The sequence below is a fragment of the Megalops cyprinoides genome, chromosome 13, assembly GCF_013368585.1.
Source record: "Megalops cyprinoides isolate fMegCyp1 chromosome 13, fMegCyp1.pri, whole genome shotgun sequence".
NCBI classification, from domain to species: Eukaryota; Metazoa; Chordata; class Actinopteri; order Elopiformes; family Megalopidae; genus Megalops; species Megalops cyprinoides.
Window position 1 is genome coordinate 31,221,067 of NC_050595.1, and position 24,641 is coordinate 31,245,707.

Genomic DNA, 24,641 nt, shown 5'->3' on the forward strand with positions numbered 1-24,641 from the left:
ATGCTATTTACCTACAGACATGATTTTGAATGTGATTGGTTATTGGTTTGTACACAGCTAGAGCCCCCATTATGAAAGGGTGTACAGACTGATGAAATCAGGGTGTTGTAGGTTTTTTTTTTATTATTATTTAAAATGTTCCTTATAATTAACTATTTGTTTTTTTCTCTGGATTTTTGTTTGTTGGAAGATCATGTTACAGATGGAAAAAGTCTAACATTTACATTGCTATTTCTGTCTTTATATACAAAAACCTGTAATTTCATAAGGGTGTGTAGACTTTTTATATCCACTGTGGTTCTAATGTGACCAGCTTCATCCAGAGCATTGGGCAGGGATGTATTTAATGTCTTGGCTAGGTGTGTAAGATCTTCTGAGTCTATATATGTAGATGCTAGAGGAGCAGCACCAAAGACAGATGGTTATGACGGGTCAATAAACTTACATTTTGGAAGTTTATTGAAATCGAACTCAGAGAACTGCTCTGTGGTGGGACAAAACCCATTTCTGAATTTAAATATTTTCAGCTGTACGATTGTATATGACATCATATTAAGAGACGCACTGAATTAAATATCGACCGTATAGCACTGTAGACCTTCGTGGTGCAGCAAACGTTCAACGCAGGACTCCGCGCCAGATATCGGCAAATTAACGAATCAAACGCACATTCTCGCTCCGATGCACACAGAAATTAAGACGACAACCGAGTACACAAGAGGCGGTTGCAACAGCAGGAGTCCGAAGTCAGGCTGGGAACTGTACAGACGGTGGCAAATAGTAGGCTGGCACGGTTCGTGGGTCATAGCCGATAAAGGTGCAAGAAGCATTACAGGTGGACAGTTAGGTCGAAGTCTCTGATTGAAATGTGTATCATTTCGAATTCCATGCGTATTTGCGTTCCAGTTTAGACGAACCACTTGATACATTCAACCTGCAAACCCTGCCAACGAGCCAGTTTGTTAAAAACGCAGCAAGGAAAAAACAAACAAGCAAACCAGCTACACGTGCCGCGGATCGGCGTCAACCTCGCCAGTGTACCGGCATGCACACCCCGAAATAGCGTCAGCGCTATCATAGAGCTGCCAAAACAATATGTATGTTTTGCAAAAATGTAATCCTTAAAAACGTGGGCAGTATTATGTCTAATTCTCGTAGACGTAGACTGTTACATGTTTGCAAACTAAGGGTTTCTGGTTACAAGAGGGAGAATATAGTTGTAGTTTTGGTCATTTTGGTTCAGAAAGTTAATCTATTTATGATCAAGGCTTTCACATTTTCTTGTATTTCATAATATTTAATTCCAGCCACATAAATGTAGCCTATATCGAGGAAGAGTAGGCTAACTATTGTAGCTGTTAAATTATGTCATGCAGCAAACAGAAAAGTAACTTCACTATGATTCAATAGGCAGTTGATCAGTTATTAGTACTGTCGTTGTTTTCAAAGTCATTGCATCTCGCAAGATGTTTAAAATGTGGGTGTTGTACACTTAGGCAAGTAAACGTGCAGAAGAAATCGATAGTCTTTGTGAATTTTCCGGAATAAGTCCTAAATAAAGGTTGTCCTTAAATGGCTTGGCTTTCAATCATTTGTTTTTTGGAGCGGGAGGAGTGCGGGTCAAGCTGAGTCATCAGAGGATGGCAATAACAACTTCCTAAACATGAAGACACCACTAGATGGTGCCGTTACCCATTATTCCACGTTACGACGACCTTACTTCTTACACTTAAATGTAAACTATTGTATAACTATATTATTTCATTAAATGCAGAGTTTCCCTTTGAATGCAAGTGGTTATTTTCATAACTACATAAACATATCAGATACTTAGATCTGAATGAACGAAGAAGGCCTTCTTTGCCGTCTGTACTTTCAGAACACACCCTGATGCTTTTCATTATACCAAAGGGGTCTTGATTTAGCATCTTTGATGTTGTTTATTTTATTTTACGCGGTGCATACAGTAAACCTACTTATCATGTCACTCTTTGCATCCCATTCCAAGAGATGGTATAATATTGAAAAGCGCGGAAATCAACCTTGAATTTCACACACAAGTGCCCAATATTCAAATATTTCAGCACACAAGTCACGAGGGGAGTGGAGCACTACGTGCGAACGTATCAGTATGGTAAGATATATCTTGTTACTTGCTTATATAAAACAATGAAGCAATGTAAAATCAAGGGAGGAACAGACCACATAAAAACACTGCCAACGTGTTAGTTTTTTTTTTTCCTAACAAATGACAAATCACAACACCCTCGAAAGGTATGTAGGAATAAAACTTTTGAGAACTGTATAAATATATGTTCTTATTTCAGACCTGGAACCTGTGCCAAATAATATCTGTAAGGCATAAGAGCTGGCGCCAATATTTTTGACCACTGAACTGAAGTTAACCTCCATGGGGCATCAAGTGGTCTAAACATACTAAAATTAATTCGTTGACAAATGCAGTTTCCTGGTCTGAAGTCATTATAAAACAATGCCGCCGAAGCGAAGCAACCGCACGTGAATTTGGTGGGAAATGTCCTACGCGACGTTGCTACATTGTGAAGTTGACTGATTAGAACAACACACCACGGAAACGTGAAGGGGCGTGGTTTACACGTGCTGGGCAGCCAATCGATGCGGAGTTGGGCACGTCGCTTATTTTAATACTCTTTACACGTGTCACACTCCAGCCAATAGGATCCGGAAGAGGAGGGAAACGATTATGCAGGGTGTCCATGACTGAGCTCCAAACTCCGAAGAGGCGGAATGTGACGGATGTGCTTTGAGATTTCTTGAGCAGAACATGGAAAACATTCGCCTTAATTTCTGATAAATACCTGATCTGGACTATTCCGAAGGACCTAATTAAAATCATGGTCGTGAATTCAGTTCATTGGTTTCGGAAGGGTTTGAGGCTTCACGATAATCCATCTTTACAGGAAGCTTTGAATGGTGCGGATACTGTGAGATGTGTTTATATTTTGGATCCGTGGTTCGCTGGGTCAGCCAATGTTGGAGTCAACAAATGGAGGTGGGTGATGCAGGCCTAATGCTTTCATTTCAAGATAGCTTACCTCTCAAGCTAGCTAGCTGGCGATCGGGTTACTGTCTACATTGAAGACTGCTAGGTGACTACGAGAGACGGTAGCTAGATAAGTAGCTGCGCAGTACAGTAAAGTCAACGTGACTGCTAATCTGCTGTACCGTGCTTACATCAGGTAGTTAGCTAGATGATGACCTTAGTATTTTCACAGACATTATGCATTGGTAAAATATTTTTTCTGGGGCCAGCTGATTTTCTCATTATGAACTATGGGCTTGCTAAACACGTTTTGAATGTAGCGACATATTAGCCATATTTCCTAATGCAACGTGCAGGGCCCGTATCTGTAACGCTAGCGGCTAGTCAAGTTTGTAGCTTTTATATAGCTTGGGTATTGTTTTTAATTATGTTGCCCACTGTACCTTCCAGACACGCCTGACAGTTTTACGTTCCAGTGACGGCTGTTCACTATATGTGTTACTCGTGGCATTAATTCATGATATAATGAAGTCTCGCTAACTCAGCTACGCTAGCTAACGTGAAGTGCGTACACGCCCACTTTGACTGTATGTATTTATGTAACCGCTTTCAATTTATTTGTGCATCACTTATAGTTTTACGTTAAGAGTATGCCAGCACGTGATTTTTTGGGCAAGATTGTGTAATTCAAATACACATTTTCGCGGAGATTACGATGATTATAATTCTCAAATTATTGAAACAGGTAATTAGTTTGTTTATGAGTAATCGCCACCACGGGTTGTAGAGAACAGGTGAAATCCAGTTGATAGTTGACAGTTTTCCCTGTGTTCGTGTCTGGATCTTTCTAGATTCCTATGGAGTGATTGGTTGCCCACTTATACTTTGTTGTCAACTGTTACCCCAGGAATTAACGTGAAATGACGCGAGATTATATGCATTCATGAAATAAAATGACCAAATACTAAAGTCAGTCCTAAATTAACCCTTTACACCCTAGATTTCTGCTGGAATCCCTGGAGGACCTTGACGCAAGTCTCAGAAAATTGAATTCCAGGCTTTTTGTTGTGCGCGGTCAACCGGCAGATGTGTTTCCACGACTGTTTAAGGTTAGTATCCGTTAAACTCCGTAAAACTAACAGGCTAGTTAAGGTATTACAACGGTTTACTTTGTTGTCATTGACCACATACATTTAATTCTGAATATACGGGCATGACCAACTGTTAGAATTCGCTCTTGCCAGTAACGATTCAGTACAAAGTTTCAGTACAAGTAGATTTGGCCCTTAAAAGTGACCCTCGCCATGTAATAAGATACAAGTCATGCACATTTTGTTGAGGCAGTGCGTCATATACAATTTATTACACTGCCTAAAGTGCTGCCAGGTAGTTGGCATGTCAGAATGATATGGAAATAACGGCAAGGTTGATATATCCATCGAAAACACATGGGGAGCTAGTAGTAGGGAAGGAAAGAGACCATATGTTCTAGTGGATTCAGTTAACTCTGTTTAAAAGATACAGTTGTGATAATGTACCTGTTGAAACACCATACTTTATGTGTAGCCTGCAGAGGACATGTGTGTATGCTGAAACAGTTGCTGAGTAAAATGTGTTTTGCCACGATATTTAAATTCAATACAGTTGTGCAGCCATTGAGCTATTGAGGAACTCTCTTATGAAAAGCAAGTAGTTAAACCAAGATGCAAAGAAGACAATGTTTAGCCTATATAATTCAAAGGGTTGGAACTCAAGCTGTAGTTGGGGATGGCTTCCTCCACATCGCAGGTTAATAATTAAATTGTCTATAAAGTGTAAGTAATGTATATGAAATGGAAGTACCAAATTGAAGAAAAATGAGCGGTTTGAATCCAAACTTTGGCCTGAGCACTGCCAGCATTTGCCTTGCCATGAGAAAGCTGCTCAAAGTATTATGACAGCACTGTCAGGGTACGTTTTTAAATTGCACTCTAACTTAATAGTTGTGTCTATCAACCAAAACCATTTATTTGCATTTGATGGTAATATATTAACAAAGTTTGTTTCAGTGCTCTGTGCAGCCGATATATCAGAGAACACAGTGCAGAGAAGCTGTAACATACAGCTGGTGGAACCTGAAATGCAGAACTGTAAAGCCCTGCAAAATGAAGCTAAAGAGAGTGATTTTAGTTGAAGCTAAGAGCTGTGATTGACTTGCTTGATCTAAGACAGAGATGTCCAAACTGAGCACCATGCTCTTTCATGTAATGAGATATAAGCTATTTGCTGGTGACATGATTTAAAAAAAGGAATAAAGAAACTTAAGTGTAATGTCTTTCCTTTGTCCCTTAATGGCCACCAGTGAATGTCAGTAGCTAATCTACTTCATAAATATTTTGCTTTAGAAATATTAGAATGTAGTTGAGTAAATAGATTTGATCATTTTGTGGCAGCTGAGAATATAAGATAAGCAGAACAGTGCATGTAACATGTGGTTACAGCAGAAGCAGCAGCTCTGGTGTAGAGCAGGGTCAGTGCATTGATTAGAGGTCCTGTTGCTTTATTGTTGATGTTAGGTTAAAGAATGACCAAAGAATGACCACCCCATCTGTGATTTCACAGTAATGAAGACAGTCACAAAGCCAATGAGCTGTCCAAGGTGTGAGCCCTGACCTGGAGTCTTGAAATCAGTCATAACCACCCTTGCATCATGAGGCTTGAGCACTCAGTAGATGGCAGGATGTGCTACCATAAGACTCCCGCCTATACCAGCAGTTCTTCCATAAATGAAAACTGTGAACTGCAGTGTCTGTGGATCCACCTTATTAGTTAAGTATCTGCCCTATGAGTGCACAATTGGAGGCTGGTGAGCAACAAAATGGGAGAGAACTTCCCTTTAACCTGACACAGGTCCTGAACCCATGTTTCATTATGAAAAATCCTGGCAAATACTAGTAATTAAATGTTTTAATACTTGAGAACAATTTTAGCAATTAGGGTCTTCCATTAGGTGATCACAACCAAGAGACGAAGTTATATTAATTAGTGTGATATCGCGTATGTTTTTTCTTTTAACTTAAATTGATTGTTTATTTATTATGTCTAAAATCATTTTATACAATGGACACACAGGCAGAGCTAACCCATTAAATGTAATCAAGTAAAAACAATGGGTGATCCCTGCATAGTTAATTTGGAAAAGGGGTTCGGGATATTTAATGTAATGGTCCATTTTTGGCCGCCCCTAACTGTGGTTCACTGGTAATCGCTGGTGTGTATGATTATAACCAGCTGGGTTTGTGCACCTGCCTATTCAGGTGGCCACATGACCACTGTGGGCTGTTACGCACATCCATTTGTGCAAGAGCTGCTACATGGTACAATAGTTGGGTTTGAGAGGATCCAGATAAAAACACATGCTTTTTACATGCACTTAAATAAGGTGAGACTGCTGACTGCATTGTCATTATGAAAGGGGAGAGTAGCACAGATGGGGTTTAATTGCAACTGGAAATGAAAGATATTCACAATGTCTTTTTCTGATAGTGCAACTCACTGATCTTCTGAACAGCCAAATAGAACAAACTGGGCTAAACTCGGGCATGCATTAGACAGGTTGTAATAAAGGTTACATAAAGGGGCCCTCTTCAGAGGTTCAAAAATAGATTATGTCCTGCATTTAACATTTACCTTGTTGTGACAAAGTTTGCTAAGAGGGTAGTTGAAAGGTGATGTGGTGGAGAGGCTGTAGCCTAACTGATGCACAGAGAAAAGGGGGCTTAATGGAAGCTTTGTTCCAGTCAGAAAACTGTCACTGGTTTGTCAGGTGTGCTCCTCTTTCTTTCCACGTTCTTGAACAGATTTGCCACTCTTATGCCAGCTTGTAAAAGGCAGAGGGTAGGTTTGAAGCTTTGGAGATCCTACCCTTGCTGATTGTGCTCTGTGGTCAAATGGGGGGTTAACAGCCTGATCTCTTTAGCTCTGACCTTTGGCCCTCTGATAGTGTTTAGCTCTGACATGTGGGTTGGTTTTGACCTTTGTTTGAGTGCCTCTTCGGAAAGTCTCTCCCCATTTTTTGTTTGCAGGAGTGGAATGTCACCCGTCTGACCTTTGAGTATGACTCTGAGCCGTACGGGAAGGAGCGGGATGCAGCCATCATTAAGATGGCACAGGAATTCGGAGTGGAGGTGCGGGTGAAGAACTCACACACGCTCTACAACCTGGACAGGTTAGACACACCCATTCCTCTGCCGTTCTCGTCCCAGGTTATCTGTTTAAATGCCTCTGTTTAACTTGTGCTGAAGTAAAGGCACATTTGAAGGCATTAACCATAACATTCATACTAGCAGTGCAAGGATCTCATCCTGAATCACCTCAGTGACTATGTGGCTGTATAAAGGCATACTAAATATATTGTGAGCTGTTGAAGACTACTTGTGTAATGTTGTATGTTAAGTAAATATAATAAAATAATTTACAAGTGATGCCTTCAAGCCTCTGGTGTCAGTTAAGACACCATTCATTTTTTAATCAAATTAAAGAAACAATTTCACAGTTAAAAATCCGCTGAACATACTGGACCCTTGGACCATCTTGAGCCATCCAGACTGAATATGAATTCTCCTTCAAATGCAGTCATCAATGGGCACATTAGAAGTGAACACTTGAAGTGACGCGCATCAGTATGAATAGCTAAATCTGTCCTTGGCACAGTCAAAAGACAGAGTGGTTGTATGCATGGCATTAAGGTGCTGGGACACAAAGCTGCTTGGATTCACTGGACGAGTGTGGTGTAGCGGGTTAGGAGCAGGGCACATAGGGCCCAAAGGTTGCTGGTTCCATTCCTAGGTGAGGACCTGCTGTTAGAATTGAGCAAGGTACATAACCAGCTTGTATGAATGGATAGCATGGTAAAATTGGAAGCTATGCAAGTCTCCCTGGAGAAGAGCATGTGCTATGCAAACATGACTGAAAGTCAGTCAGACAATTCCCTTGCGGATAGGCAAGACGCTGTGCCGGAGGTGGTGCTGTCGCCCCGGCTGACAGCTTTACGCATTCCCTGTGTCAGTGAGGGGATTAAACTCCAAATTAATCGGGAGCTGCATTCCTGTGCAAACTAATCCTGTTCATAACCATGCAAAATGGTGCTTTGAGTTCAGGCAAGAACAAGGAGCTGAACCAGAGCAGCCACAGCACTGAGCAAAGTTAAATGAAGAAGCTTGCAGTAGGGATGTTGAAATGTCTGCTACAGTGGTTTAGACATTGCTTTGGCTTTTAATATCTCAAAGGAAGGAAAATAAAAACAGCATGCAGTGGTTTTACAGTTACATAAACTTGTTAGAAACTGTGAAAATGCCTAGCCGTGAGTGTGCGTCAGACTCACAGGGGAAAGCTCCTGGTTATGCAGGCTCCTGAAGCCTGCTGCCGCACATGACTTCCTCATCTCCCCAGCAACCGCGCCGTATTGGAAATGCTGCCACCTAGTGGCAGCCTGCTCAGGCCAACTGTCACACTACAGAACATGTGCAGCCAGTGGGAGGCGGAACAGCTACGCAGTTAAGTCACCCTTGCAGACATGTGCTTCCAGAGCCACGCAGCCATGCTGCAGCAGGCACATGGAGGCGTCCTGACACTGGCATATCTGGCAGGAAATGATCCAATAGGAGGAGATAACCATGCATGCCGATATAGACGCCGTTGTATAAGCTGCAGCAGTGGGTCATAGTTCGGCGGTCGGTGTGAATGAAATACTAGAGCTAACTCATCAAAGGTTGTTTTGATATGGAATCATTTTACATGGGTTATCCCTCTTGATTAATGATTCCTTGGATTTCCCTCATCTGTCCTTATTTTGTTGATTTTTGATAATATTTGAACAACAACATATGTATATTTAAAATATTAATATTTAATGTACAAATATATTTTATAAAAATAGTTAAAGATAAAACATCTGTATACCAAGTGAATGCAAATGTGTAGTAGTTATATGGAAATATTTTTGTGTGAAATTATTCTATTTCATGAAAGTGTTCTTGGAAGGTTTTTGTTTTGTTTTGTTTCTCAGGCTGTTCATGCTGTTTGTTTGGCTGTCCCGTACAGAATAATAGAACTGAACAACAGCAGCCCCCCACTCACCTTCAAGAGATTCCAGGCCATTATCAGCCGCCTGGGTCTGCCCAAGAGGCCCCTGGCAACCGTCACCAAGCAGCAGATGGACAGCTGTCGCGCTGACATCTCGGACAACCACAACGAGCGCTACGGCGTGCCCTCCCTCGAAGAGCTGGGTGAGGGTCCAGCCTCAGTTTGTCAGCTCATTTGTCTTTCTGAATCCCCAAACTCCTCTCATATGGTCATAGCTTAGAAGAATTTATTTTCCTTTTATTTCCATACAGTATACCTTACTGAAATCTCATAGCTGCACATTGATGCGGCACATATAATGGACAGCAGATTTTAACAATGTCAGTTCTTTCTGATGTTACTGATGTTTGTTGCATACCTGCATGTACCTGTGTGTATTTTTGCCCATTTTTGTCCCGTTTCAGGCTGCACCCTGACATGCTGTGCATTAATGATAATGTTAGTCCTGTGTGGGGAATGTTCTTCCTCACTCTTTAAGGCAGCTGCTGCGTTTAGCTCACTGACGAGTCTCCCCTATTCTCAAGGCGGTATGTAGTCGCTTACCCCCTCAGAGCCGGTCTCCCCCTCACAGCGTTCCGCCCCGCTGACCTCACACAGCGTCCTGGCCAAGCGTAACGGCACGACTCTGACGTAGTTCGCTGCTTCCTGTTTTCCAGGGTTTGAGACGCATGGACTGAGCCCAGCCGTGTGGAAGGGAGGCGAGACGGAGGCTCTGGAACGTCTGAACAAGCACCTGGACCGAAAGGTGTGCAGCTCTCTGCCAGCCCTCCGCACAAATCAACCAGTAAAGGCTCCTTCCTTAGCCTATGAGGCCCCTAATGCATTTCCCTTCCAGAACATCTTAAACAGTACTGTTAGAACACACAATATCAATCAGCTGCCACCATAAGCAGTTTATAAGGCTTGAGAGATTCCATATACAGAAAGGTGTGATTAGTGATTATGCTGCTCTCAGAATCTAAGCTGAGATGATTTCCGGTATTGTGATACGTTTGTCCTTTGCATGTGTTCAGGCATGGGTGGCGAATTTTGAAAGGCTTCGGATTAATATCTGTTCCCTGATGGCCAGCCCCACTGGTCTGAGTCCCTACTTACGGTTTGGCTGCTTATCATGTCGATTGTTTTACTACAACCTGCGAGAGCTGTACATGAAGGTAAGGCCTCCTATTTCATGTAGATTTGTTTCATTGGTTTAGTGTCCATTTGTTGTTTTTCCTTTGTAATAGTAGCAGGCATGTATTTGATATGTGGGTGTGTTGTTAAAGCATATTTCATATTTCGGCTCTGTGTTCTTGGATTGTGTATGGATCTGGTATCAGGAGCATTTGTTTTTTGTTGTGTCCATCACCTCTGTCATGCTCAGTGGCTCACAGTGTGAACTTGATGATGATGCAGTCAGCCACACACTCTCATAAGTGCATGATTAATCCAGTCTGAAGAAGTTCAGTTTTTTTCTGTCCCATTTCTGTATTTGAAATTGAGGCAAATTATTAGAATTCCATCAGGCAACAAGCCCTGTTCTCTCAGGGTTAAATGAGTGAAGAACAAAGTATTTGTGTGCATGCACACACTCACACACACACACACACACACACACACACAGGCACAGAATCGATCACAGTCTGCATGTGTGTTAGGACGCTGGGTTCATGATCAGAAAGTTGTGTGATGAGACATTGCTTATTGCCCCTTGGTCCAGATGCTAAACTGCTGTGTTGTCCTAAAGCAAAAGTACAAAAATAAGCATAGAATAAATTTATAATAATAAATTAATAATTGCGTAATGTAAAGCTGCGTATGATTATGTCATGGACTTCATTATCAGTAATTAGAGGCGATCTAAATGAGGGAGGGTCAGGTGACGTGTGTGATCGAACCCCCTCCCAGGTTCGGAAGCACAGCAGCCCCCCGCTGTCCCTCTTCGGCCAGCTGCTGTGGAGGGAGTTCTTCTACACGGCTGCCACCAACAACCCAAACTTTGACCGCATGGAGGGCAACCCCATCTGCGTGCAGATCCCCTGGGACCGCAACCCCGAGGCGCTGGCCAAGTGGGCCGAGGCCAAGACCGGCTTCCCCTGGATCGACGCCATCATGACCCAGCTGCGGCAGGAGGGGTGGATCCACCATCTGGCGCGACACGCCGTGGCCTGCTTCCTGACACGTGGCGACCTGTGGCTCAGCTGGGAGAGTGGCATGCGGGTACGGTGCTGGCGTGAGGGGGCAGGGGGTGTGCTGCAAGGTCTGGGGGCCTTTCATCGCTTTGGCTGGTTCTCCTCAGCATAGACTGCCTGATCTTTACTGAGAAAAGCAGAAAGCCGGTTGGCTTTGTTGTGGCTTGATCGGTGCCAGCGTCCATTCCTGCTGAGTATCCAGGCGTGGTATTCACTGAGAAAACCAGTTCATGGATTTGGCAGGTGGCACTCCTCAAAGGCTGGAGCAGATGCTTTTGAGGTGTTAAATGTTGAATTGATGCATGTGGTTTGTCTGCTGGAACCTGCTCAGCTACTAAAGGGAATGTCTAAAGGAATGTAAAGCATGCCAGAGATGCGCTGTGAATTTGGCTTCATTTAGGCTCTTTACTGGTGGGTTTCAGGGTTCCACACTCTGCTTGGTTTGCTTTGGGGGAACTGGCTTTGTGAGATGATGCAGTGTTTTCAAGTTCAAGCCTAAGGTGGTCTTTGGGAGTTGATTCTGAAAGTTCATCGTAGGGATGGGCGATATAGCCGTCGTGATATATCGAATATCTATTTTTAGCGCAATAACAGCTATCCCCGGTATGTGGTGTTAGCTTTTTTCCCCATATTTTTTCCCATTAGTCGGGTGCACACCTCCAGTTTTCCGAGGCCATGTGAAATGCTTCTGGGGAAAAAAATGCTACTGGTATCTATTCAATGTTGATATCACAGCAACAGCACTATGCTGCTTCCATGTGGTAGATGGAAACACATGGCTACAAAGACGTTTTGTGATTACTTAATCTAAATTAATTGCATATGTCAATATTTGCCCTGAGAAGCATTTTATGTTCAAATTGTGCTTTATACAACAGTTAGTTCCGATCAAGTAATTTGATTGGACAAGAGGTATTCCATGAGTGCTGATATTTAGTATAACAGCACTGGCACTTTTAACTATACATGTATCACTCCACTTTACAGATGTTCCGATACAATCGTTTATTACACCAATGCGAACTTAATTGGCATTGACCGACAGCGCAAATGTGGATACATTTCTGTGTATGATATAAAAGAACCTAGCTTGCCTGCAGTTGGGTATGATACGTGCATAAACGCACAGTGGCGTATGGGGTCAAGGGGCATCATAGATTGTGATTAATCTGCATTAATGTTTTTGACATGTTAATTTTTCTATAATTAATTAATCGAAATCAATGCGTTATTTTGACAACCCTAGTGAAAACACATGCTATGTGTTTTTCAAAGCTAATAGGTAAGTTAACCAACATATAGATACAAGTGATATTTTTCTGCCCTGGAAGCATTTCACTGAACTTTGGAGGTGTGCTCCCGCATCAGGTATGACTAACGGGAAAAAATACGGGAAAAAACCTAACGCCACATGCCGGGGATAGCTGTTATGTGCTTAAAATAGCTATTCGATATATCGCGATGGCTGTATCGCCCAGCCCTAGTTCATCGTCAAAATTCATCAGTTGCTAATTCATCAATTGCTAATTGGAACTTAACACCTGCTGGAACCTGGGCGTTGAGAAATGGCTTGGCCCACCTCCAGTCCAGCAGGAAAGTTTTGCCATTCATAGACAAACTAGCTCCAGCTGAGACCCTGAAGAATGTCACTTTAGGTGGTAAATCAGGTAGTTGCAGTACAGCTGCAGTGTTAAAACCTGGCTAGTAGAAGTCACTTGTCTAATTGAGCTGTTCCTGGATTTTAGCACTGTGGTGCTAACCACAGCAGCTGCATAATTACATAATACCAGTGCAGTCTGTAACTGTGACTGTTATAAGTGAAGGACATAGGCTGTGTGTTCCTTTCATCACTATGTGATAGATAGCCAATGTCAGTAAAAACTGGACCTACAATTACCCACTGGCTAAGGTATTGTAAAAGATGGATACCATTTCTGATTGTTACACGTATAAACTAAACACAGTATTAAAATCTGTCCTTCAAGAAGCATAAAGCAGTTATTTTGTGCCGGGGATACTACTGATGCAAGCATGAGCCATATCACCCCGACTAAGGGTAGACTGTAAAGGCATTGCTATATAGGTCTGCTGGATGGGCTCCCTGTTATTTGGAGGAAGCTTTTTATTACTGACAAATAATTCAGAGAGATTTGTAGGAGTGTGTGCTCCCAGGCTGTCCCTTGCCTAGTACAGGGAGCTCTGGATTCAGATATGACCTGCAAACATGAGCCCACTGACCTGGCAGTGACCCAGAAATGCCCCTCTGAGGACCACCGGAGCCTGTGTGTCTTCACCGATTAAAGGAGAACTGGGGTTAGCGATGCACTTGTGGTATGTGTCTGGTAGGCTACTTGGATGATAGAGCATTGTGAAACACCTTCTGATGTTTGAACACTGAATGACTGTCCTGTCATATGAAGTCATGAAGTCATCCTGTTGTGCCGATGATGGTGCTATTCATAGTTGTTATTTCATTGAAGTCATTTACTGTGTACTGTGTAATAGTATTTAAGATGAAAAAAAATGTGTGACCATGTGCTGTCACTACAGTTGAGTATGCCTTCTGACTGCCATACCATATCTTTGGCGTCGCGGTCAAAGCTGCAGTTTGGTACCCTGTAGATCTGGGTTTGAGGCCGGGTGGGGTGACTGCTCTCGCCCTTTGCTACAAAATCTTTATCCTTGTGATTTCTTTAAAGAAAGGGCCTCAGGTTGCATTGTATGAGGGAACACAGGGCTCCAGACTGTGACCATTTAGTCACATTTTCCGACCATTTTTAGAGACAGTCCAACTAAATTTTATAACTAGACGCACCAGTGCGACTTGCAAATATGCCCCCATTTGTTTTTTTTGTTTTTTTTTATCACAGGGCTCCAGATTGCGACCATTTTCTGAGAGTGTGCAAGTTAAAATTTCATGAGGTCGCATTCATGCGAGTGCATGATGATTATTAGGCTGTTTTGATGCCCCTCCGGCACAGGTACTGCGTTAGCCATTGTGGTTGAAAGTAGTACTTTTTCTTCTTCACTAGCTCAGCCAGTCTCTCCCTACCTGCACTTTCCCTGCCTGTACACACGCACTGAGTCACTGTCAATTAGTGATGTAATGGACTGTTTGTTGATCCGTGATCCATACGGATCCCCACCCACGGTTCGGCACGCATGTGAACCGCGGATTAATTGCAAAGTTTGCGAAGTATAACTGTGAAATAGTTTTACTGCCGCCGTTACTTTTTAAAGTAATAATTCCCTAAATCCCGATGCAGAGTTGCAGTAAAAAGATACAAGCACCATTTTTAAAACCAAATGCTGATCCAAAAAATGGCCGTGATTCAAAAACCGTGATATGATCCAAACCGTGAGTTTTGTGATCCGTTGAACCCCTACTGTCAATCTTTACATCAATGCAAAACTAGGGTATGTGAATTAAGACAACTATTCACCAGCATGCAAGGTCATTGTTTAATACCACACTGTACCAAAAAAAAACAAAAGGTGTGACCAAATCATGTGCTGGTGCGACCAGCTGAGAAAGTTGGTAGCAGCAGTGCTAACAGTGGAAAAGCTAGTCTGGAGCTTAGGGAACAGGTGCTTTGTAGTGGTATTTTCTGCTACTCTGCTACTCTACATTAAAATGATCCTGGTGAGTGTTGTTTTTTATGATGTCATGAGCCTGGATCCAGGATGTTGAACAGGTTCTTGCAAATTTGCATGCATTTCTTTCAGTAATTAGTCATTACTGGTAAGAGTAATTATATATTTGAAGTGATATGTAAATCGATAGCATTTTCTAGTGGCCAGAATCACACAGATCAGGCATTGTTTACCTTAAGTGGTTCTTCCAGCTTCATTTCGAGCTGACAGTCTACAAGAGATCATGTCTCTGGGGTGCAGGTGTCTCAGCTTCCACGCAGCTACATAAGATAAATAAGCAATGAACCTGATACATCTGATGAATTTTGTATATTTCATTAGGCCACAAAGACAATGGCACAGGAACTGTTTAATTGATAACGGCTTCATTTGTGATGGGGTGCCTTGTTACTATTATCATGATGATGATTATTATAATTGTTATTATTGTTGTTGTTATCATTATTATTATTATTGTCATTAATTTGTTGCTGTTTCTGTAATAGTAATAATAGCAATAATATAAGGTCACAAGCTGTCAGAGATTTTTTCCTTTATCCCATCATGTAATCATTGGAGTGTAATGGCAGTGTTGCTTGCAGGCATTTGTACTGACCACCCTGGTGCACTTGCGCATCCCCTGTCTCCCCAGGTGTTTGAGGAGCTGCTGCTGGACGCAGACTACAGCGTGAACGCGGGCAGCTGGATGTGGCTCTCCTGCAGCGCCTTCTTCCAGCAGTTCTTTCACTGCTACTGCCCTGTGGGCTTTGGCCGCAGGACCGACCCCAGTGGGGATTACATCAGGTGGGACACTGTGACACTGCCACGCACTGAGCAAGGCACTGCTGTGTTGTAGTTTACACAGTGATAGCAGTTATCATAGTGAAACTCCAAAGTGATTAGGTCATTTTTGTGTTAATTAATAATGACTGTAAAAGAAGTAATTATTTATTCAAATTAGGGCTGCCCACGACCAAAGATTTTCCTAGTCGACTAGTAGTCGTTAGTTCAAGCCATTAGCCGACTAGTCGTCACACGTTAAAGTTCCAGGGCCGAGCAAGAATGTTATAAGTAACATTGTTAACACTGTGCTACATTACAATGAAATACAAAATTGTAATAATGAGTTTTTAAAATACAAATTTTACAAGCGCACACATGAAGCGAGCTGCCTGTTAACGACAATGCTAACAGCAAAAGTGGTAATGATTCTGAATGTGTTGGAACAACCAGCAAGGAGACTGAACATTTTGTTGATTTATTTCAACACATTATAACATAACGCAACTTAATGAACTTGTAACACCAACACAATAACTTATAAAACAAATGATAAATAAAAAACAGAACATGAAGTTAAACATGCTGTCAGCGAGGTAATATATCTTCCTCAGTCACCACGAACACTTGGATAAGCCTAATAGCGCAGAGGACAATATATGTATTTAGCTGTATATAGCCTTAACTTTGCAATTTGTTAATATTATTTAGGCCATTAATTATTTAGCATAATGGAATAACTGTTTCGCGCGGACGGTCACACCGGTGTGATTAGCCGTTAAGCGCGTATGCTAAAACTGGTGCGATTAGAACACTAGATTGGAAAAATTCTAGCTAATTTTAGCTTTGAGGAAACAGCGATTTATCATTAAATACTATAGCAAATGCTAACTGAAAACTATGAGAAGCTTAATAACGCCAATGAAAACATAACGAACCATGTAACGTAACAAATGCGCTATATAGCATGAAAATAAATTAAGTGCAAAAGGGATAATAACGTTAGGCTACTTAGGGGAGAGCCGGGATGAAAGTAACACTTTTCAGATAAACGTCATTTTAAAACCTAACGTTACAGAAACTAATTTTCGTTGTGATCAACAACTCACGTGTGTGTTCTATCAATACCAGGTGCTATTTTGTACAAATGTGGAACGACTTCGGTATAATAATATAAGAAATTTTGTTGTTACTGTAGAAGGACAAAAGAAACAACTGTTACAATCATGTCACAATGATCCTGACAGTTAATCCTGACTTGCTTCTAAACTGAAAAAACTCTAACATGGCAAACTTCAGGATGTGTTAAAGTACTAATCAATCGGTCAAATGATCATGATTATGACGCATGAAACAATAGTCAAAAAAAATTACTGTTCGAAAACAGATTCTTGGGTATAACTCCGCAAAAGTATGACGTATCCACGCGATTTTTCAAGGTTCTGGTAAGCGTTGCACACTGTACAAGCTGATGCCATCAGGCATATCAGACTTGTATGGGCTCGGAGAAAATCGCCGTGTTGCTTTCGTCCGGGCTCTCCCCTATATGTTTCAGATGATAAATCGTGTTTGAGGTCGACGAATAATTGGCGAATCTTTGAATGCAGAGTTTGCATGTCACCTTCTTGGGGTTGTTCTTTACACGCTTGAAATGATGCCATACTTTGGATGATTTCCTGACCAACATAGTCTAATAACTTTTTAACGACAAGGTGCAGCTCCCGAATGGAGCTTGAGAGGTTTTTTTTTTTTCTGCGACTAACCGACTAATGAAAACTTGGTCGACTAAGACTCTTCTCATCAATTTACGTTTGGTCGACTATTAGCGGGCAGCCCTAATTCAGATACATTTTGTTCCATGTTTGAAGTATTTATTAAGAATATCAAATAAATCTTAGTTAAAGTATGGCAAAACGTTAATCAAAACATGTGTCTGTTTTATTCACAAATTAATATCTGTTTATAAAAATTGAGTCATCCAGAAAAAATGTGAACCTCATAAGCAAGTGCACATTGTAAGGAAACAAAACTTATGTTCCGTGTCTGAAGCGACCCCCTTCCAAGACTGAAGTTTACTGACTCTCATGGCGATCTCTGTGCAGGAGGTACTTACCAAAGCTGAAGGACTATCCAAACCGCTACATTTACGAGCCGTGGAATGCACCGGAGCCAGTGCAGAAGGCAGCCAACTGCGTGGTGGGCGTGGACTACCCCAAGCCCATGATCAACCATGCTGAGGGCAGCCGTCTCAACATCGAGAGGATGAAGCAGATCTACCAGCAGCTCTCGCACTACAAGGGCCTCAGTGAGTGGCACTCTAAGCCTCCCATATGGGCTGTCTGAAATCCAACTGTTAGTCTGCTATTTGTGGTCAATACTGGTTCTATTGGTCTTAAGTGCACTTTAAGATATAGTGATGTTGCTGTCCTCGGTTCCAGCGGGCTTGTGAGGTCTGATGGTTCAGTGGGTGTTTTGGCATGGGGGTGGGGTGGAGTGGAGTCTTCCAGTGGAGTTCTGTCCCAATGAGTGTACAGGGGCATGAGAATGCATCAAGCCATTGAAATAAGCCTGGTGACTGTGTGTGCACTCCAGACTTACACACCTCACCTAAAATCCTCCGGCCTGCCACAGCACATTGGTCTCCTCCTCCTCCTCCAGTTACAGCAATCATGCAGTTTGTGCACTGTAGTGTCAAAAACATCATAGTTCTACTAAACTTCAGTGGGGGGCTTTCAGCTGCAGAATTATTATAGTACTTGCATGGCATGTCAGCGGCGAATCTTGAACTGCTGTCCAAGATTCACCGCTGACATGCCTGACATGCCAAAGATTAAAGCACCATACCATTATAGAAGGTTTGAAGGAGAGTGGCACAGTTCTCAAGCTGTGAGCTGTATTAGATCAAAAGCTATAAAGACAACATGATATTCAGGATGGGTTTAGTCCTCATAGCCCTGACACCTTCATGCTGCTGTTATGAACTCAGTTGTGATGAGTTTGAATTCAGTTCAGTTTCAGCTCCTGTCTTTGTAATAAGTCAGTGTTCTGGCCCCTTTAATTTGCGAGAATCCCATTAAATTGTGCTATGACAGTCCAGACCACCTAGCTTTATTAATCAGAGCTCTACAATGCTAATCTGATTTTATGTCTAGTCTCTATTGCTGTCAAACTTCCGCTGGAGTCATTTTGTCCCACATCAGAGAACATTGAACATTGAAAATGTCACAAATGGCATCTTTAGATCAGCAGGCCATGCTGTGTTGGGTGTGTCACACTTTATTGGCGGGCCATCTTACATGGACCCTAACAAAAAACATGTCCTACCTGCTGATCTCACCCAAGCCCAGCACAGACCAGGAGGTTTATTCCCGAGATGGTAATTTGCTCCCCTCCACATACACTCTGTTATGAGTGGTGTCTTTTGCAATATATGAATAGCAGGGAGATACATTTCGATGCTACCTGGGATCCGTTACACAGTGTTTTGGCATGTTAGAGATGAATAAGACGTCAACACTGGTTTTGTACAGTGTTGTACATAGTACATAGTGTCCAATATTGATTTGACTATATGGCCATATCAGCTGTTAACCTGTTAGAAATTTAATAATATTGCATTGTTGCTGAACTGAATTTATGTGTACATCATGAAACTAGTAGTTTAACAAACTTTACATCATTTGAATTGATGTTAAAACAAAGTGAAGTGTCTGAAAATGTGTGATGTTTTTGCATGCATGTATAGCCCAAGCCTTCCTCTTACTAGATTTGTTTCTTTTATATCAAATATAAGCAGTTAAATATGATACTTCTGTCTTTATTATTCATATCAGTGTGTGGTTTCAGTAGACATAACCAAAAGCACCTGTGTTCACTGCACACCCACTGTATTGTTCAGGCTTCTTTATGCTGGTGCAGGTCACAATACAGCAATAGAAAAATGAGAAAGGATATGAAAGGTAACCCCAAGCACTTGTGCTCTGGTTTGTTGCAGCCACTGAATTTAGTACACCCTGAATGTTTCCTTAAAATGTAATTGAAGTATAAAAATAATAACAAAAACCTGCTGTTGTGTACTTTACCCCTGCAGTGCTGTCAGGGACCCAGGCACTGTTAACACATCACCCTCCTCTCTTTCAGGCCTGCTGGCCTCTGTTCCAAGTATTCAAGAGGAGGTGGAGCCACCTATTACAGACAACTCCAATCCCCAAAGTAGTACCAGTGGTAAGACTGACATCATATTCTGTAGTGTGTGGAGTCTGTAGGGGAAGGAGTCTGTCTGGAGATGTTGTTAACATGCTTGTGGATAGAATCAAAACTGACTTGAAATGGCTTTAAGTGAGGAATTAAATGGTCTGTAACATGTATATATAGATATTGATTCCCACCAGCTTCACTCTGTAGAATTGAAGGGATAGAGATGGCTGGCAATGTGTGACAACTTGTTAAAAGCTATGATTGCCAGTTCCTCTCCTGCATGGCCATATATAAATCACATCACACATAACTGTAGCACCCTCTGCTGGGAATCTCTAAGAAAAAATGTGCTGAAAGAATATTGGGGCATTCAGAAAAATTTAGAGTGCGTCCAGTCATAAAATATATATTTTTCTCTGACCAATACAGTATTAACTGAAATGTTTGAGAAGTTGTTTAGATGTTTGAGTATAGAGAGAGGCTCTGTCAGTCAGAACAGAAGACAGTGCTATTAGCAATGTGATTGTTAGGTCACTATCTCTCATCATGTGTATTTACCAGCACTTAACCAGCATCTAGTCAGCCAATTTACATAAATGTTACTGTAGCTATGTAGTAGTCAGCAGATGACTGTGACTACTGTAGTTATGTAGTAGACAGCAGATGACAGTGACACTTATATTGCACACAGGTGGACTTTAACTAATTATGTGACCTCTGAAGGTAATTGTTAGGGGCTTCATAGCAAAGGGGGTGAATACATATGCATGCACCACTTTTCACTGGAATGTATAGGAATGGCACTGACATTTAATTTTAATTTACTGAATTGGAATGGAATTTAAAATGGCTCACTTTGGTAATATCTGGAGAGATTGTTCAGTGAACGTGGTTAGTGGTTTGAGGTTTTGGGTTTCAGTTTCCATTCTCCTGCTGCAACAGGGTTGTTCCAGTTAACTTGCATCAACATATAGACCTATTTGGCATGATTGTTATTTACGTACATGCTTTAACAACAGTAAATGGACACAGTCAATGCATACCTTTGAAGTGTAGGAGCTGGAATGCTAAATGGGAAATAGCATCACAGCTAACAGGCCTCTGCCACAGCTTCAGTCATTCCAGTTCTGAGAAAGTGCGGGAGCTTGAATGCTAAATTGGACATTGGTTCACAGGTCCAATTTAGCATTGGTTGACGGAGCTTTTGTGATTCCAGTTTTGAGCACCACCCGACAGAGCGAGCAGCCCACCATGAAGAAGAGAGCGAGGCCGTCTGAGCTGCAGAGGGATGACAAATGCACACAGCCCAAAGTTCCGCGTGCCAGCATGGCAGAGGAGAAACCAGGAGACAAACAGTAACAGGTACAGAAGAGCCCGCTTAATATCTCCCACTTAACATCCAAACCTGCGTAATGTGAGGCGACTTATTTCATCCTTTACAGGATTTCTGTATGAAATCATCCAGCACAACTGGACTTTTAAATTCACGACTGCCTTATATTGCCCAATTATTTATGTACAGGAATGGGGTATGGGCTAACTGTATTTATGCAAATGCAATCAAAGATCTAACCACCAACAATGCAGATGTAATAAGTGTGAGCTTGTCTAAATGGACATAAAAATTGTATAAGGTCATAACTAAAGGGAGGTGGGGACTCCAGTCAAAATATATGATTTAGATGATCTCGGAGGAGGGTATTTAAAGTCATTCATGTGTTCCAGAAGAGCAAAGCATGTGCTGATGCAGCTCATTGTAATTCCTTGTTCAATATAAGCCACTACAATCTTTCTGATGGGGAGAGAGCAAGTTGTGTCCATTTCAGGCAGAGAGTAACTGGCTTTGAGCAATCAGTGTGTTGAAGGTCCAGTGACACCACTGGAGCTGCAAGCCACCACTGAATCTGCACAAAACTGTTTTTCTGCCATACCAGGAATGACTTTAAATATCCACGGTTTCTATACCATTTCATGTTGTAAATAGTTGTTGTCAACAAATTGTCATTTAAGAGGAAATGTGATCCCTCTAATCCCCACAGTCTTTGCAGTGCCTTATTGACTTCTAATATCTCCAGCAAAGTTTTCCCAAATGGAGCTGCCTGGCCCTCTTTGCCCATGCACATTATTTTCGGTTACACTATATTTTTATTAGCACGAGAGTCATTTGCTGTTTCAGCTCCTTTTACTATTGACATGTTAAAATGTAACAGCATGACTCCTTCTCAATCCGTTGGGTCCCAGCCAGGGTTTGATCCATTTCTTTCTACATGGTCACTGCATTTGGGTGCACTCGTGTGCTATCCTGGCCACACACCACAGATGCTGAACACACACTATGGCCCATAGCACCACACTGTGCTACATACCCACATATTGCTTTCTGTTATTTAATCAAGTCCATTATTTAGGTTTAGGACAAGTTGCATGTCTTAATTTGGGACAAAACTCCCACGTTATATTGGGCATATGCAGTATGTAATTGGGTGCACCAAGAAGAAACTAAATCCATGACCTGTACAAGGTAGGTTTGTAAGTGCTGAGGTCCTCCAACTGAACACATTAGTTATTTTCTCTTTAAACAATCTCAGTTACCTTTGAAAAAGACACACTGACTATGTTTGCATGCACGCATCATAGCCGAGTGTGAGCCCAGATTGTGAAGTATTCAGCTAGGCATGAGCCATGTGAGCCTTAGTAATAATGATAAGGTAATAATGGGAATGGGAAGGGAATGTTCACACTTTACAAGGATTATCCGGAACACTTTGACTTTACCATATATACTGGAACATTAGCAGTGGTCATATTTCACAGTGCCTGAACACTGCTGAATTGGCCATAATCAAAAACAAAATAAAAAACAAAAGAATCAAAACATATTCTGGAATTAGCATGCAAGGTAATGTGATCAAAAGAATAGAATAAAAAATGTTCCCCAAATTAAATCACATGTGCAGTCATGATCATTTCTGTGAAGTGTTTGAACAGCTACACATAAGGACTAAGAAAACTGAAAGTTTGGCCAAAAAAAAAAAAAAATTGTAATGTTGTAACTAAATTTGATATGACCATATCCAGGAAGGACCATAGTTCAGAATACTGTGTACATGTGAATGTACATATAAGTGTCAGCCAGCTGATGTGAAGCAAAGCAGTTTTATGGAATGATCACTGACTGGTCTGTGTGCATAAATATTAATGAGTCAAAATACTCAGTGCTTGTAGTGTGTTGTTAATCCTCTGATGTGCGTGCTGTCTTTCAGACCATAACTGCTGCTCCTGACGTGTGACGACCCTGCTGTTTGCCGTGCTTCCTCCGTCCCTGCGCATGTTAGGATGGGAACCTTATACACTATGTATAAGTACACCTCTTCAGTCTAAAGCAAGCTCCTCTGTCTGAAAACAAAGCAAAACAAATATAAAGATTAGCAGCATAAAAGCATTGCAGACAGTTTTGGCAACCACAGGCATATGAGATCACACTATTTGTAGTGTTTCTGAAAGCTTTTCCTGGGCTGGAATTTATTCTCTAATTGTTTGATTTTATTTATTTTTTTTTCACCCAAGCATTTATGAAGATGACAAGCCTAAAACTCATTTCTTACTTCATTTTGCTTTCTCATTTTAGAAGACATTGAGCCTGTTTTGATCACAGGTCTCAGTAGGTTTCCACTAAGCTATCGAGGTGCAGGGAGCATCAAACAAATAAGCTGTGAGGTATAGCACTGATCACAGTAATCACATCGTCTCTGAGAAATTAAGTGCTACAAGCTTTTTGAATGTGAATGGTCTAGATCATCTATAGTCAGATACAACATTACACAGTTACAACTTACGTAAGGCAATACGTCCTCATCGTGGAGGGGGGGAAGTGTGGTCACATCCATTCAATTGGTTATTTATATTCATTCCCTATATGTACTGGTTTTACACACCCAGTAGCCTTAGATACTATAAAACAAAAAACAAACTCATAGCCAGCCATCATGGCCACTTTACACTGAAGTGGCAGATCATTGGATGACACTCAATTTAACTGGCACTAATTTTGTCTGTCAAGTCAGCAGAATGTGAGTAAATTTGACATTGGCTTTTGCAACTCGTACATTTCACATAGCCAAGCTAGCTATGCTGGTGAAGTTTATGGTATTAAATTGAAGATGGATGTATGTTTGCCCTATTTTTGCAGATCAAATTTGCTGCAGAGAAACTTAGCTATTGTTAGCTACATGTTTTTTACACAAGAGCTAGCAATACAACTATAGGTTGGGAGTTCACATCATATCTAGCTATGATCACTTATTTAGAATATTCATGCATCAAATGCGACCTTTGGTGTAAATTTGTCATGATGTGTAATATTCATGAGCAAAATGTCATTATTTTTTCACAACCTCCCTATCCAGAAAACCAGACATTTTTCAAATAATTATAGACTAGCGTTTCCCAAACCTCTCCTGGGGGACCCCTTGTCCTACATGTTTTAGATCTCTCCCAACACAGCTGATTCAAATTTCAAAAATTTTTGATAAACTCGTTTGAATCAGCTGTGTTGGAGAAAGGGAGAAATCTAAAACATGCAGGGCAGGGGGTCTTCCAGGAGAGGTTTGGGAAACGCTGTTACACACTATCACTAGCTTTTCAGTTGTCACTACCTATGACCAGCAACTGCACATTCCAAGCCATGAACGTGTGTACATTTGCTTTAATTTAAG

At 41.5% G+C, this 24,641-nt stretch overlaps 1 protein-coding gene across 1 annotated transcript; it reads left to right on the forward strand.

Annotated features, from left to right (window-relative positions):
• The first annotated feature begins 2,776 nt into the window (after window positions 1-2,776).
• cry2 (cryptochrome circadian regulator 2) lies at window positions 2,777-23,961 on the forward strand. The gene is made up of 12 exons (XM_036543304.1): window positions 2,777-3,031; window positions 4,023-4,131; window positions 7,087-7,229; window positions 9,104-9,288; window positions 9,802-9,890; window positions 10,159-10,299; window positions 11,033-11,344; window positions 15,602-15,753; window positions 17,832-18,034; window positions 19,870-19,953; window positions 21,143-21,288; window positions 23,190-23,961. The coding sequence occupies exons 1-11, from the start codon at window positions 2,874-2,876 to the stop codon at window positions 21,283-21,285; spliced, it is 1,719 nt and encodes a 572-aa protein (XP_036399197.1). The 5' UTR covers window positions 2,777-2,873; the 3' UTR covers window positions 21,286-21,288; window positions 23,190-23,961.
• The last annotated feature ends 680 nt before the right edge of the window (window positions 23,962-24,641 follow it).